The sequence below is a fragment of the Marmota monax genome, unplaced genomic scaffold (assembly GCF_021218885.2).
Source record: "Marmota monax isolate L192 unplaced genomic scaffold, Marmota_monax_Labrador192_F-V1.1 WCK01_AAM20220418_F8-fsc00220, whole genome shotgun sequence".
Classification (NCBI taxonomy): domain Eukaryota; kingdom Metazoa; phylum Chordata; class Mammalia; order Rodentia; family Sciuridae; genus Marmota; species Marmota monax.
In genome coordinates this window covers 1226867-1242626 of record NW_026693909.1, presented here as the reverse complement: position 1 = coordinate 1242626, position 15760 = coordinate 1226867, and the positions used below count along the sequence as shown (strand labels likewise).

The 15760-nt window shown below is 55.6% G+C and overlaps 3 protein-coding genes and 1 long non-coding RNA gene across 8 annotated transcripts in view; 2 read left to right on the top strand and 2 right to left on the bottom strand.

The window, feature by feature from the left end:
- The window catches only part of Nploc4 (NPL4 homolog, ubiquitin recognition factor), a 48872-nt gene extending 47878 nt beyond the window's left edge, over positions 1-994 (bottom strand). The window contains exon 1 of one of the 4 annotated variants that reach the window (XM_046463369.2): positions 885-994. In XM_046463369.2, coding sequence (XP_046319325.1) covers positions 885-899 — 15 coding nt within the window. In that variant the 5' untranslated portion in view covers positions 900-994. Of the gene's footprint in view, positions 1-424; positions 597-884 lie in introns of those variants that run through there. The other 3 variants (XM_058585254.1, XM_046463371.2, XM_046463368.2) reach the window with 3 other exon arrangements.
- A 155-nt stretch (positions 995-1149) lies between these two features.
- Positions 1150-2679, top strand: LOC124105929 (uncharacterized). Its single transcript, XR_006855927.2, has 2 exons — positions 1150-1270; positions 1949-2679. It is a non-coding gene; the product is annotated as an uncharacterized LOC124105929 (long non-coding RNA).
- Positions 2680-4644: 1965 nt separating this feature from the next.
- Tspan10 (tetraspanin 10) lies at positions 4645-9457 on the top strand. The gene is made up of 3 exons (XM_046463367.2): positions 4645-4918; positions 6284-6921; positions 8619-9457. The coding sequence occupies exons 1-3, from the start codon at positions 4883-4885 to the stop codon at positions 8944-8946; spliced, it is 1002 nt and encodes a 333-aa protein (XP_046319323.1). The 5' UTR covers positions 4645-4882; the 3' UTR covers positions 8947-9457.
- Positions 9458-10193: 736 nt separating this feature from the next.
- Positions 10194-14318, bottom strand: Pde6g (phosphodiesterase 6G). Of its 2 annotated transcripts, none has more exons than XM_046463365.2 (4): positions 14011-14318; positions 11922-12142; positions 11011-11051; positions 10194-10698 (listed from the first exon to the last, which is right to left on the bottom strand). In XM_046463365.2, the coding sequence occupies exons 2-4, from the start codon at positions 12065-12067 to the stop codon at positions 10622-10624; spliced, it is 264 nt and encodes an 87-aa protein (XP_046319321.1). In that variant the 5' UTR covers positions 12068-12142; positions 14011-14318; the 3' UTR covers positions 10194-10621. The 2 variants fall into 2 exon arrangements, with proteins under 2 accessions (XP_046319321.1, XP_046319322.1); XM_046463366.2 differs by having other exon boundaries at positions 11922-12074.
- Between the last annotated feature and the right edge of the window lie 1442 nt (positions 14319-15760).

The window sequence follows — 15760 nt, the reverse complement described above, 5'->3', positions numbered from 1 at the left end:
GACTCAGTAAAAAAAATTCTATTAAACTAAATATAAAGTCTGAAAGTAGATCTGTTAACCCTAACCTATTTCTAGGCAAGTCACCAATGACAGTAAAACTTTAATTTTTAAAAGGAGTGTTTCTGAGGTTTCTCTTGGAACACGAATTCATGCACCATCTGCAAGCAGGGAAACACCGAGGGGTCGGACAGGGAGCCCTAAAGCGAGCCGTAAGGACGGAGAGGCAACCCTTAGAGAAAAGCCTTAAATGCAAAAGCTGAATTTTCCCAGAGACCAAGACATCCAGAAAGAAGAGCCGAAGTGCCTCAGGATACCCGGCACAGCTGCAGAGGCTTCCCAGGGCTGAAGGCTGAACTCTGCTTTGCCACCCCAGAAATTCCGAATACTCCGTAAGGTCGACCACAACTGTCCCACCGGACTGTACCTCCCGGCCCACGTCTACGCTGGAGGGGAAACTCCCCAAGTCCACCAGCGACGGTCTCTCTGGTTTTTTCCCTCGAATTTGCACTGACATTTTTCACTTTCAGAGGAAGAGGAGCCTGGCGATCCCTAACGTCGGGCAGAAGTGAAATCACCCTTTTTTCTCACTCCTGTTAAGCCGTCGGCCGAGTCCGCCCTGCGCCGGGCAGCCAGGCCCTGGGCGCTCCCCGCCGCCGCCTTGGGCCCGGCTCTCCCCGAGGGGCCCGGCGACGGCAGGAGGGGCGCACCCGCAGGCCGCGGAGTCGCGCCGGCGCCGGCCGGGTCTCCGGAGCGCCTGCGCCCGCTGGCCTTCCCCGGTGGCCAGGACAGGGCCGGCCGGACGCCGAGCGCGGGCGCGGAGGGCCCGGCCGCGGCGCCGGCAAATCTGCTGCCTCATCCCGGCAGCTCCCGCCCGCCGCACTCACGATGCTCTCGGACATGGCGGCCGCTCCGGCCTCCGCGCTCGGGCCCCGGGCCGCCGCCGCCGCCCCTTGCCGTCCCAAGGGCCTCGCAGCCCCGGCCCCGGCCTCAGCCCCGGCCCCGGCCTCCCGCCGCCGCCGCCACCGCCGCTCCAGCTTCGCCGCCCGGCTCAGCCAGTCGCCGGCGTCCGGTGCGTCACCTAATAAACTCCGCCGGGCGCGCAGTGCGGAAACCGAGTTCCGGCCCCCACAACGGCCGCGCGCAGGCGCAGGCAGCGCCGCCGAGGCCCCGCGGCTCAACGCAGCAGGTGTCTGAGAGACGTCAGTGCGGGCGGCACAGTAAAGACCCGGAAGAGACACGCGCCGGAAATCTCACGCAAGAATAACCCTCGGTGGGTTCTACGGAGGGAAACAGCACTCCAGAGAATTTAAACCGCATTTTAGTTAATGTAGATGTTCCAGGACCGGCTTCAGTGCGGTCCACCGGCCGAGTCTTCGCTGCTCGGAGGCCTTGGTCTTGATTTCATGCTCCGTTTTGACACTTAACTTTCAGATGTCCTGGGCCCTGCGAATTTTGTAGCTAATCTCGTGTATGATTATGGGAAAAAAAAAAAGTTACGAGTCTCTGGGAGCTTTTGAAAGGTCATTCCTTTTAACCTCATTGTTCAATTTCAGATCATACTTATTTAAAAATTAAATTGTTATTCTCCTTTCCTCCCCACACCCACCTCTTAATTTCCTTGATATAGTCATTATTATCACGATGTCAGTGTTGATAACGTGTTCTCCAACTTCCACTTCAGCAGTTATTTGGCTTGTTCATCAAATCCACAAAAATGTGCCGATTGCTTTCCCGGTGTGTGGTATGACTTTTACACTGGTGATAGACCTCTGTCCTGGTAGGACTTACCAGCAGGCAGATCACCGTGCCCATCTGTAATGTCAGGTTGCAATACTACCAAAGCAGAGCAGACTGGGGACAGTGCAAGCTATCTGAAATAAGACGGGCAGGTCTGGGAGTGTAGTTCAGTGGAAGAGTGTCTACTCAAGTCCCTGTGTTTAATCACCAGCATCGAAAGGAAAAGAAAACAGAAGAAGATCAAGAAAGACCTCCCAGAAGGGGAGGTTGGAGCAGAGTCCCCGACGAAGTATGCTGGCAGGAGTCCAAGGAAGAGCAGTGGGAAGCAGCCTGAGGTGCCCTTGGGTGGTCCAGGACAATGAGGGCCAGCAAGGCAGCCAGCGGGCAGTGGGGTTGAGGGGAGGCTTATCAGGAAGAGCTTTGTCAGACATAGGAAGGCGTCGATTCTGTTCTAGGCATGGTGGGAAGCCTTTGGAGGGCTGCGAGACTTGCTTTCTGTTACATTTTTGAGGCTCTTGTGGAGGTTGAATGGAGAATGGACAGTAAGGAAGGGGCAGAAGGCTAATGCCCTGTGGTGGCAGCCAAGGACCAAAGGTGGCTGGACCCAGAATGAGCACTGAGGGAATGAGAGGACTGCCTGAGAGTCACCCACTGAAACACCAGCCAGAGCCCAGTCATTGGGTTTGTTGGGATTCCTGCTGGGGGAGCAGCTTGGCGGGCTCTAGATGTGTGGGTTGTCAAGATGGAGGACACATCTGGTGAGGTGCTTGACACAGCGCTATGCCAAGTCTTAACACAAATAATAGGGTTTTTTTAGGTGCTGGGGATGGAACCCAGGGCCTCGCACATACTAGACAATCTTGCTCTACTGCTGAGCCACAGCCCAGCTCAACACAGAGAATGATTTTGAGCACATTTTGAATAAAGTCCATCTTGTTTGAATGATGTTGTGATTCTGCACTTTCTCAACCACCTAGAATCTGTCTGACCTCTCCTTCCGTGTCTACTTCCCACTCTCTCCTGTCAGTTATAAATTGGGAGGGGTGGAGTACTGGGGAATGAACTCAGGGGCACTTAACCGCTGAGCCACATCCCCAGCCCTGTTTTGTATTTTATTAGAAACAGGGTCTCACTGAGTTGCTTAGCACTTCCTTAAATTGCTGAGGCTGACTTTGAACTTGCTATCCTTCTACCTCCACCTCCTGAGCCTCTGGGATTACAGGCGTGCACCACTGCACACAACCTATGTAATTTACAGTGTTTTTAAGCTTCATCCATGTCATAGCATGTCAAGAACTCTTTTTTATTTATTTATTTATTTATTTATTTAGTAGAGCTGAGGATGGAATCCAGGTCTTTGTACATGCTAAGCAAGTGTTCTATCACTGAGCCACACCTGAACCTGACAGTAAATGTTTTACATAGTGGAATTATATAAAATGTGACTGGAGCCAGGCTTGGTGGCACACACCTGTCATCCCAGCATCTTGAGAGGCTGAGGCAGGAGAAGAGCAAATTCAAGGCTAGCCTCAGCAACTTAGCAAAGCCCTAAGCAATTTAGCAAGACCCTGTCTCAAAATAAAAAAATAAAAATAATGTGGCTCAATGGTTAAGCACCCCTGGGTTCAATTTCAAATACCAAAAAATAAGAAAGAATGTAATGTGTGACTGGAGGGCAGACTACTGCTCCCTGGACTGCAGAGGAGGCCTACATGGAGGAGATAGTCTAAAGCTGGCTGAGAACATGGGAGAGCTCTTGCCAATCATGACAGTGCAAGAAGGGTACTTCAGGGATGACCAAAGTCAAGGCACCCAGGTGCGGTCAATGGGGCCATCAAACAGTCCATTTGGCTGGATTATAAAGTGATGACCAAGGGCAATGGTGGTGGACCCTGGGTTCAATCCCCAGTACTTCAAAAAAGAACAATGGTGGCTCTGAAGTTCCAGGAGAGGAGGAGCCTTGAATGGCAAAGATAGAAGCCCATGGTGGGGTGGGGGGCTCGGGATGTGCAACAGATCCGCAGGCCACCCTTCCTCCTGCCATAAAAGCACATGGGCAGGAGGCTCCTTGACACCCCTCCCCTGAGGCTTCCAGAGGACCTGTGGGACCATCATGATTACTTTGAAAAGCTCATTTCCACCTCCCACACCCCAAAAAGCCCAGGGAATCCCGGGTGTGCCTAGAGCTGGTGGTGGGTGGGGATCCAGTCTTGAGAGCCTCAGAATATACTTTTTTTTTTTTTTTAAAGAGAGAGTGAGAGAGAGAGAGAGAATTTTTTTAATATTTATTTTTCAGTTCTCGGCGGACACAACATCTTTGTTTGTATGTGGTGCTGAAGATCAAACCCGGGCCGCACGCATGCCAGGCGAGTGCGCTACTGCTTGAGCCACATCCCCAGCCCAGAATATACTTTTGTCCACATGGTAAATATGTGCCCAGGCTTATCCCAGGTGCAAGGACCCAACAATGACCCTGACAAAGTCCTGCTCCTGAGAAGCTCAGAGGGTGGAACTGTAAACCTGGTACCTTACAACCGAGAAGGATGTAACTGACAAGTAGCTCTTCCTTCCTTGCAATGCATATGCTGGGGAAATAAATTGGCACTTAGACTCTGGTGGTCCACTGGGATTGGTACTGTGAACCAATTTCTGTGGGTCTGATCTCCTGGGGAGCTGAGGAAGCAGCCAGTGAAACTGCAAAACTGAAACCCATAAAAAAAAAAAAGGGCCCTCGGTCAGAGCCACGAGGCACACACCCCGGCAGCTCTACTCATCAGGCACCTGTGAAGAGCTGAGGGCATCCGTAAAGCCAGGCCAAGAATTCAGGGCCAAAGGGCTGGGGACATAGCTCAGTTGGTAGAGCGCTTGCCTTGCGTTCACAAGGCCCTGGGTTCAATCCCCAGCACCTAAAAAAAAAAATAAATGGGTTCAGGGCCAAGAAGAAAGACCATCTGCCCCTGCACAAGCAGGGGCCGCTCTAACTCTAGAGTGTGACTCCTCACATGATCCCACTGTGACTCGGGCTCACAGCTCCCTAGTCCCTGGACTCCACAGCTTGCAGAGCAGCCCAGGAGCACAGTGGCACCGCAGAGCCAGCAGCCTGGGCTAGCTCCCGTGCTGAAGGATTTTTCTCCTGGCACAGGGGATGGAAGGAGGGGAAAGGAGCCCCTTGCTGTCCCAGGTAAGCCAGTGCCCATGGCCTCTGGGGTGGAAAGTTTCCCCCTGAATCCCCTAGCAGGGTTGCCCAGCTCCCAACCCACCCAGCCTTGTGTGCTGAGACCTTTTTTGGGCAGACGCCAGAGGACAAGCTGCCGAAATTAGGGTTGGGGGCTTCACTAATCAGGTGCCAGCTCCCTGCCCACTGCTGTGGTTCTCTCAGTCTGATGCCAGCCTCTGGCAGGTCTTGTGGCCCTGGGGGCAAGTCTGGCCCAGCGCATAGCAGAAGGGGAAGACAAAGATTCCTTGAAGCCAATTGTGGATGCCCACTGCCTCAGAGAGCACCAGTCCAGCCAGCTGGGCTCTAGCAGCCTGTCTCTTTGCTCCTACTGATTTGCAGGGACCCCGGGGAGGGGGTAAATAATTCTCTTCAGCTCCGCTCAAGTTTGAGTACACAGGTCTCAGTGCAGTCAGACAGCTTCGCCCTGGTAGCACCGTTTGGCATGGGATCCTGGTCCAGGCTCCGGGCCACAGCTTCTTAGTTCTCACCAGCAGAACTGGACACTTGAGGGGCTTCCCTCACCCAGCAGAGAGGCTAGGAAGCCCCTCTCATGCCTGCCTGCTTGGCTGAGCACCCTGCTAGAAGGCCAAGTGTCCCCTTGGAAGGCACTGCCTCTTACAGATGACCTTCCCAGTTTCCTGACTACCTTTCTCCCTGCCCTGGGAACCAGGCAGACAGACCCTGGCCTGTCCCTTCCTGCATCTTCTACCACAGGGCCCATCTAGCATCCACACTTGGTGAGGGTTCAGCTGATGAAGCAACCGTATAGATCCTGGGATGTAAGAACTGGTTTCAGAGGGGGAGGCAGGAGGGCAGCCACTGGGACCGGCCCCTCTCTTTGCGGGCCTGCCTTTCTTGGCCTGGGTGAGGAAGCCCCCTTTGTGACTACACAAAGTCACTGCTGACCTAAACAGATCTGTTTCAAACACAGAAAAAATAGCCTTGCCTGCCATGTGCCTGACTTACAAAGGTCAGGCCCGGGCAAGGCCCAAGTCAGCCCCTGAATTGCACAAGTATGCAGGGAAGGGGAGAAAGTGCATTTATTGAGCACCACCCTGATGAATCTTTACTGCAGACCTTTTAGGGTATGGTCATTGCTCTGTTCTAAAGGAGGCTGGGCCCACACAAGCAGCAGACCAGGACCCTTGCTGTCCCTTCTACTACCCAGCCCAGAAGGACAAGCCTAAAGGCCCCCATGCCTCTTCTCTCCCGTTCCCTCCACCATCCAGCTTCCTGGTCCGCCCTGACTCCTGCTGCTGAGGCCTCACCCCTTGCTGACCATCATGAGGTCTTGCCAGCAAGGTCTACCAGCTCCTCTTCCCTCTGCAGGATGCTGCCCACTGGGAGCCTCCCGTCCTCACAAACAGATCACCCACCACAAGCCACACTGTTCCACCTAGGGAGGACCAGGTGGGGGCCTGGAGTCGCCGCCGCTGTCCTTCTGGGGCCAAGCACCAAGGCTGGAAGAAAGGCCTGGGGGGAGGCCCAGCCCCCTCCCTCCCCATGGGGTACAGCTGCCTCAAGTATCTGACCTTTCTCTCCAACTTCCTCTTCTCCTTGCTAGCCCTGCTGGCCCTGGCTGTGGGACTCTGGGGCCTGGCTGTCAAGGGGTCTCTGGGGGGCAGTTGGGGGGGTATCGTGCCCCCAGACCCCATGCTGGTGCTGGTGCTGGGGGCACTGGCAGTCAGCACGGTGAGCCTGCTCGGCTGCCTGGGCGCCCTCTGCGAGAACAGCTGTTTACTGCGCTGCTTCTGCGGGGCTGTCCTCTTCTTCCTGGTGCTCGAGGCCATGGCAGGGGCCCTGGTGGCAGCCCTCTGGGGCCCACTGCAGGACAGGCTGGAGCACACCCTGCAGGTGGCCATCACCCACTACCAGGACAGCCCAGACCTGCGCTTCCTCCTTGACCAAGTCCAGCTGGGGCTGCGGTGCTGCGGGGTGGCATCCTACCAGGACTGGCAGCAGAATCTGTGAGTCCTGGCCTGGGGGAGGAGGGGCACGGCCGGGGGCTCACACTCACCTACATGTGCTCACATGTGCCCACACACTGTGTGCACACACTCACAGGTTCACAGGGCGCACTCCTGGGCTTTACATGTGTATAAGCATATGCACTCATGTGTCCTCAGCCACACACTCACCTCCAAAAAGTTCACACATGAATGTGCACCCCCACCTGTGAAGTGCAGGGGTACCTGACGGTCTCTGGGCCACTGGCTCATGGGCCTCCTTAGTCCTGGTCCAGACAGGGCTTTGCAGAAACAGGGTCCTTATGGAGAAACCACACCAACAGACTTCACCTTTTTTCAACAGTTGGCTGTCTCAACATCAAAAGAAAGTAACTTTCAGGTTAACTCAGGATGTCACCCTAGTTTATGACTCCACAGCTTTTCCTCCTGTGTGTGTGTGTGTGTATGTGTGTGTGTGTGTAAGAGAGAGAGAGAAAGAAGGAGAGAGAGATTGAGAGAGAGAGAGAGAGAGAGAGAGAGAGAGAGAGAGAGAGATTAAACATTGTGCTGGGTGCAGTGGCAAGGGCCTATAATCCCAGCGACTAAGGAGGCTGAGGCAAGAGGAGCTCAAGTTAAAGGCCAATTCAGCAACTTTAGTGAGTCTCTGTCTCAATATAAAAAGGGCTGAGGATCTGGCTCACAGATAGAGCACCTCTGCATTCAGTCCCCAGTACCACAAAAAACAAAACCAAAACAACTGTCTGTCTGGGGACAAGATGCACTACTTTTTGTGTATGCTTCTGGGGATGGAACCCAGGACCTTGCACATGCAAGACAAGTGCCCAACCACGGAGTTGCACCCCAGGCTCAATGCAGTGTTTTGTGCACTGCTCCTGGGTATCTATTTTGTCAGCTTCCCCCAGTGCACAGACACCCTGAACAGTGCCTGTCCTCCCTGAGATACCCAGGACAGATGGCCACAAGAGAGGAACTCAAAGGACACTAATCATTTGTTCCCAAGAGTTTCTAGGACTATTTGGGCCCTTCGATGCTAAGGTGCACTGTGAGTACCCCCACACACACAGTGAGGTGCTCTCCATCGATGACTGAGCCAGCCTATGAGAAGGTGTGTGTAACCTGCAGGTCTTCTCAGCAGGGGCCCCATAGATGAGGTCTAGCCCCACAAAGCCAGGCCTGTGGGCAGGCCTCTGCATGCCCATGGGAGGCCCAGGGCCCTTGAAGACCCCCTGCACTAGTGATCCCCAACCACCTTGGGCCCCCCTCAGTCCCCGTCCCTTGTCATTGCTCAGTGCTGCCACTTCCCGTGAGATGTGCAGACTGTTCTGAAAGCCTCTGGTGGACTCTGTCCACCTTCTGCTTCAACCCTGCCTGTTCAGATGAGCTCGCAGCACCTGCGGAGGGAAGTCTCACCTCCTCAAACACTATCTGTCCATTCCGCCTTCTCACTGAACTGTCCCCTCCAGACGGACAGCCACTCTGCCTGCCTGCAAGAGCAGAGGGCTGTCAGGCACAGGGCCCCGGGAAGCTGGTGTTGTATGTGCGTGTGCAAGTGTGTGTGTGTGTGTGTGCACATGTGTGTGCATGCATGTGTTCCCATGTGGGCCTGCATTCCTGTGTGAGTGCCCGTGTGTGTGGACGTGAGTTTGAAAGCCCGCAGGAGATGTCCTGCTCAGGACTGAGCTTGGTGCACCTTACAGGTCCTTTAATTGCGACTCTCCTGGGATGCAGGCTTGCAGCCTCCCTGCGTCCTGCTGCATCCGTCCCTGGGAAGACGGGGCTTTGGTGAACACCCAGTGTGGTCTGGGGGCACTGCGCCTGGACGAGGACGCGGCGGGGCAAGTTGTGCACCTGGAGGGCTGCGGGCCTGCGATGCTGCAGTGGCTGCACAGGAACATCCAGGCCCTGGGCAGCTGTGCCATTGCCATCGTGGTGGTCCAGGGAGCTGAACTCCTGCTGGCCACCTGGCTGCTGAAGGCCCTGGCTGCTCACAAGACCGTGGAGGCTGTGGAGGCTGGTCCCCTGTGAGCACAGGTTCCTGTGTGACCTCCCTGCCAGGCAGAGCGGAGGAGAGGCTGTGGTATAGACAGGGCTCCAGGCCTCTCTCACCTGCAGGGTTGGGGGTCAGAGAAACACCCCTCCTCCCCGGCCAGGCCACTGCCCCACAGGCCTCTGGCCTCTGCCACCTGTCATCCCAAGGGCCAGCTGGACTGGCCACCTGCCCAACTGAGCTCTGGCTGCCCCAGGACCCACCTAAGTCACATTGCTCCTGGCAAAGGCTGCGGTGGCTTATGTCTGGCGTGTCTGCCTCTGGCTGGTGGGAAGAGCGCCTGGTGGGTGTTCTTGCCTCCCCCACCCTTCTTCCACTCCACACTGCCTTGCCTGTGCTCGGCCCCCAGACCCCACCCCCTCACTGCAAGCACTTCCCTGAGGTCCTTTCTGGTCCTTGGTGCCACAGAGGGTGAGGCCGGGCTTCTGCCAGAAGTCTGTTTTAGGGGAGGAGTAAGCCACTTGCTGAGGTGTAATATTCATTCAGTAAACTGCCAATCTCAAGTGTCTGCGTGAGGACTTTTATATGGTGGAGCCACCACCTGGTCAAAATGGGAAGTCCCCAGCCACCCAGACTCCCTCATCTCTGTCAGCCCTGCCCTGGCTTCATCTCCAGGGGCAGTGAAACCTGTGTCTGATGTCCTGCAAGAGGAATCACAGAGGGCACTCTGTGAGTCTCATCTGGCCACTGCTGCAGGAGGGACCTCACGACCCTCAGCCCTCCTGAGGAGGCACACAGTGCAACCATCCAGCCTCTGGGGCACGAGTGCCAGTATGGGTCCTGCTGTGTGGACCTTGCTGCTGGGCTCTGGGTAGAAGCCCCAGCTCACCCTGGATGTGTGCTAGTTGTGTGGGCACAGTCCCAGTGTAGGCTGGGGGCCTGGGTTTCCTCCCATGTGAGGTGGACACAGAGCTCCTGCCTCATGGTGTCTGATGCCAGGGGCTCTGTCCACCCCCTCCTTCTTGCTGAGGCCTGCTCTGACCACCCACATGTGTCACTGACTATGGTCCCTGGAGTAAGTGAGGGACACAGCATGGCTTGTGTGTCTGAGGCCTCCAGGCCGAGGTTCAGTGGGACAGGTTGTCCCTGGTTTTTACCCTCTCCACCAGGCCAGCCCCTCCTGCCCCACCCCTGCCTTGAGCCTTCCTCCATGCATTCCTGCCAACAGAGCCCTCACCCTGGGGTCTGACCTAACAAAAGAGGTGCCCCCAGACAAGCAGGGACATGCTCATTTTATTATGGTATGGAGACAAGAAGGGTGGGTCATTTTGGAAAGGCTGATGATGAAGGGCCTCATTCTCTCACTGCAAAGCAGGACTCCCGACACCCACCATGGCCCACCCATGCCAGCTGGAAGAGCTGAGGGGGGGTCCTCCTCACCTGCACAAAGCAGCACATGGGGCTGACAGTGGGGGACACGTGTGGGTTCTCTCTCTGTTCCAGTCAGGAGGAGGTGAAGGCTTGGGGGTGGGCAAGGGTCTCCAGGGGGCCAGCAGGGTGTCCTGGGGAGGGGGGCTCCTGGCAACTAGCATCCAGGGCCTAAGATCACCCTGCCTGGAGGTCAGGTGCCTGCTGTGCTGGGGGCCCCTGCAGGGATCCTGAGCAGGGCTCACAGCAGGCCGTGCAGAGAGTCCAGGACCCCAGAAGGTCTGGCTAGATGATGCCGTACTGGGCTAGTTCGTGCAGCTCCAGATGGTTGAAGGCCTCCCAGGGGCAGATGACTGTGATGTCTGCAGGAAGCATGTGGTCAGAGAGGATCCATAGCCCAGGAATCCCCCACCCTGTTTTCCCACATGCCCTCGTGGACAGCTGAGGGGGAGGGGCAGCAAGGATCTCTCATCCTCACGCCTGGTAAATGTGCTCCCCCGTGGGAACAGCCCCACTCAGTGGGAACTGAAGCTTGATGTTGGGAGAGGCAGGCCAGGGGGGCAGTGCCCTAGGTAAGAAGCTGGGGGAAGCTGGGGTTGCTGGGGCTGTGGGCCCCAGGCATGCCTTGGGGGGACATGGGAAACCCCTCAGCATAACACTAGCCATGGGGATACCTGTTCCCAGGCCTTCCATTCCAGGGATGTCATCCCCAAACCTGCAAGGACAGAACAGTCAGGGACAGTGGTCCGAGGTCAGGACCCAGCCCTCCCAGGAGACCAGGTCCAGGCTGGGAGCACAGTGGGCAGAGATGTGGGTCTCCTCCCCAATCTCCCACTGCTGCGCTAGGCCTGAGGGGTCCCTTCCACAAACACAGGCTGAGGCCCAGCAAAGAGGGAGTGAGCCAAGTGGTCAGGTGTGTGCCTTTGCAAGAGCATAGCATGAGGACTTTTGGGTGGGCAGAGGGCAGTGTGTTCAAGTGTGCTGGTCTGGTTGGGATGTGGCTTGTGCTTGAAGGCTGGGCGCTGGAGGCTGGGTCCCCAGAATTAGGTATTGAGAGGTGGTAGGTCTTTAAGAGGGGCCTAGTGGAAGGGGATTAGGTCAGTGGGATTAATAGGCTATAACTCTGCAGAACAGAGGAGCCTGGTGTCCCATCTCACCATGGGATCTGTCCCTATCACTGGCAGCGTTGCCATGACAGCATCCACCATACTATGATGTAGCCCCGGGGACTTTACCGGAGGCTGATTTGAGGGAGCAACTCTACCAGGAAAACTTTCAGCCCCCAGAACTGTGAGCCAAATAAACCTCTTTCCTGCATTAAGTGCCAGTCTTCCTTGCACAATGAAAAGCAGCACTTCTCCGTGTGCACGTGGGATGTGACATGATTGTGTGTGCATAGAGAGTGTGGCGGTGGGGTGCACACACATCCCTGAGGTGAGGCAGTGGCTGAATTTCTGGCTTGCTCAGAGCCTTGGAAACTGCCTGTCCCCAGTTACGAGGTGGCTGAGCCCCTCCCTAGCCCCTATCTCCCCTTCCTGGGCAGCCTGGGGGACCGCTTTCTGAGACCCCCCCCAGCTCTGCTTACCCTTGGATGCCCTTCTTGGGTGGCTTGCTCTTAAACTGCCTGGTTTGCCGCTGCTTAAATTTGGGTGGTCCTTTCCTGGGGGTAACAGGTCCTCCAACCACCCTCGTGGGTGGCCGGATCTCGGCCTTGGGTGGCTCCAGGTTCATGGCGAGGCTGGCAGAGACACGACAGTGACCCTTGGCTTCTGGATTTCCTCAGAGTGAACTGGACTCCTCATGAGGCTGAGATCAGACCAGCCAGGGGTTCTGGTCAACCCTCCTGTTCTGTTGGGGTCACAACCCACAGAACAGAGAAGTTGAGACGGCACTACCTGCCATCCTTTGGTGTGCCCAGGACAGCAGCCCCACCCCGGGAACACCTTCAGCTCCACTTAGGTATACCCCCCAGAACTTTCATTTCCCACTGGCCTTGCCAGAGGCCCCCACTGCTACACAGAACTCAGGCTGTCTCCCTGTATCCCTGGTGTTGCTGGTCTTGCTCATCCAGCCCCACACAACCAGTCCATGCCAAAACCATCCTCCTGGCCCCTCCTGGCAGGACCCCTTGTTGCCTTGGTCTCTGCAGGTGGCTCTAGAGACACTTGAGGCCTGCATCCCTCCCCTTTGCTCAGTGACTGAATCCAACCATGTCATTCTGTTGAAGGCCTTCTGGGGGCTCCTGCTAGGACTGGGATGCAACTCAAATGAGCCCTTCTTCCAAGCCTTTCCGATTAGGCTCACCAGCCTTTGCTCTGGCCACACTGTCCGCTGGCCTTTCCTTCCTGACAAATTGCCCCAGGCTGCCCTCAAGGGCTCCAGTTCCCTCTCAGAAAGGCCTACCCTGCCCACTACCCTACAGTCACTCTGTGCCTCAGGCCCTGATTTATTTCTTTACATCATATGTAAGCCCAAATTCCTGATTTGTCAATGCGAACCCGTGACTGACTATGGTCACTTGTGTGCTTTTTCTGTGTTTATTGTCAGCCCTTGGGGTTGTGACATGGAGCTGATAAACAATGGCTCACAAAATGGGAGGACAGGGGTTCCCTTGGAGAAGGAGCCATCTCAGAACCAGATCCTGTGCCTCCTGGCTCTATTACATGGAGGGACAAGCCGAGGCCTCACCAGCTCAGTGAGGCTGGCCCACTTCCACTGGCTAGGGGCCTGCTCTGGTCAGTGTCGCCCTGGCTCTGGCGTGGCTGAGCTGGCCTCTGCTGCTGTGCCTTGATGAACCATGTCCTTGAAGGCTGATGATACCCCTCCCCAGATCTGCTATCCAAGCCCCAGGGACCTTGGCCAGGGGCACCTTGGCTTTCTCTAAGCCTATTAGCACCAGAGAGAAATTCCTAATCTCCCAGGGAACTGCAAAGCCCCACACAGGGCCAGAGGAGCTGAGGCTGTGCACGTTGCACAGACAGAGGACACTGCCCATGACCCCAGGTGCCCCAGGGACTACCTTATGGGGTCCCCTTTCCTGCTCCCCCATCTTTTGGGTTGGGGTACCTGACTGCAGCCTTGGGCTACTGCTGGATGCTTTCTGGAGCTCTAGGGCTAAGACTGACCATGGCCTTGCTGTGAGGGCATGACAGGGTCCACCCAATCCCAGGGGACCTACTTTCCCTCCACGAGGCCTTGTCCCTGGGGCCAGCACCAGCCTGGGAGAAACCAGGGCTCAGAAGCCTGGTGATTCTGGTTGCGTGACCTTGGTGGTACCCATCCCTCACTTTCTAGACAGCACAGGCCCAGTCAGTCCACTTTGCCAGCCCAGGCCATGGGCAGCTCTGGGCCCAAAGGGATCTCCAACTATCAAATGCTGTTCCCATGGCAATGCTGTCTGAGTGGCCCCAGGCAGCTTAGGCTGTGGTTGGTGCCAGCCAGCTGGTTGGTCACATGGGAACTGCAGCTCCCAGACCATCACTGGACTCAGGAACACTGGCACCACCATTTGACATTGGTGGGTGTCCTCTCTGAAGGACCAGGGGAAAGGGGGATGACTCCTGAAGACACAGACCTCAGCCATGCGGGTGAAGGCCCATCACCTCTCCCGACCCCAGGGCAGATGGGCAGATGCCCAATTGCCAGGAAAAGCAGCTGGGTGTGTCAGTACTCACCAGGTGCCGGTCAGGCCTCAGGGAGCCACGGGTGCCAGGGCTGAACCTGGCTCAGCAGGGCGCTGGTCCAGCCACTTATCCTGCTGCCTTTGATCGGATTAAGACTCCTCTCTCTGACACCCACTAATGAGCCTGGAGCCCCGAGAAAGAGATCCCGCCAAGGATACCAGGGGCGGACAGAGGCACTTAGGAGCAGTTAAGGGCCTAAAAGATGGCCAGAGACCAGGAGGCGAAGTGTGGTCCTGAGCAGCCCGTGGGTGAGACTCCACCTCCAAACGCCACCGGCCTGTCTTACAGATGGCTCTGGCTCTGGCCACAATCTCTGAAGAACCTGCCTTCAGGCCCCCGATGCCTGTGTGGCCTGACCTGGCCTGTCTCCACTTCTTTGGTCTTACCCTTTGCTCCTGCCTCTTGACCCAGGATCACTGCCCTGCCCCTGGGTGATGCAGTTCCTGTGCCCCTCCCCCCACCCTGGTGCTTCTTGCTGGGCCTCTGGATCTCTGTGCCCAGGGTCACTTCTCAGGGCAGCCCCTCAAGCTGGACCAGATGCCTGTTTTGGCTAGAACTGTCCTTCCTCACACATCTTGTGCTTATTTGGATGGTTTTTGTTAACTTTTGTCTTCCACACTGGAGTGGAGCAGGCCAGGTGGCTTTCTACTAGTCCTGGGGGCCAGTCCAGTGCTAGGCACTTCACAGATGCCCAGCAGGTAGGTACCTGGAGACCGAAAAATGAAGACAATGTTGGAGCCAGTGTGATAGTCAGCAAATTCTCCAGGAGAGATCTGGCCTCACTGTGAGGGGCAAGGCCAGTGACTTCTCTTTGGGGATGTCTCACTGTGTGGTCTGACCAGACTGCCACTGTAATTCCAGAATGAGGCTGGTTTTGTATAACCTGCAGGGTAGGATGTATGTACTCCTACTTACATGTGTGCACAGTGAAAAATAAAAAAAGACCTCATCATTCAATAGATATATACATATATATGTGCTACTACATCTCAAGTCATTATTTTTTCAGCCTCCTGAGTAGAGGCGACTATAGGCAAGCACCACCATGCCATTTCCCCCTCCAAACACTTTTTTTTTTTTTTTTGTACTTGGTATCCAACCCAGGGCCTTGTGCCAGGCAAGTGCTTTACTACTGAGCTATATCTCAAGCCTTATTTTTTTTCTTTTTTAAATATTTTTTTAGTTGTAGATGGACACAATACCTTTATTTTGTTTATTTGTATGTGGTGCCGGGGATCAAACCCAGTGCCTCATGCATGGTAGGCAAGTGCTCCACCACTGAGCCACAACCCCAGCCTTTGTTTTTTTTATTTTGAAACAGGGTCTTGCCAAGTTGTCCAGGCTGAACTTGCCATTCTCCTGCCTCAGCTTCCTGAGTGGCTGGGATTACAGGAATGGGCCACTGTGCCCAGCAGAAGACTTCTTTTGTCTCTATTTTGGAGACAAACCCCCTCTATGTTGTGCACTACTGTAGGGCCACCAAATCCCACAGCACTGCCCTGTTTCTGGGCAACTTGTTTCTATTTCTGGGCCATTTCTCATTCCATATAAGGTCTGGGTTAGACCACATATTTGCCAAGTTTAGGATCTAATAGTCGTTGCACTCACGTTTCTCGAGTCCAGCAAGGACTCAGTGCTTTTGGATGGTGTGCATCAGCTGTTCAAGACAATAGCCTGAACCCACAGTGTCTAATCACCCTCTAGTGAGGCACCCCACCTTGTGGCCTCACAGTCCTATTGC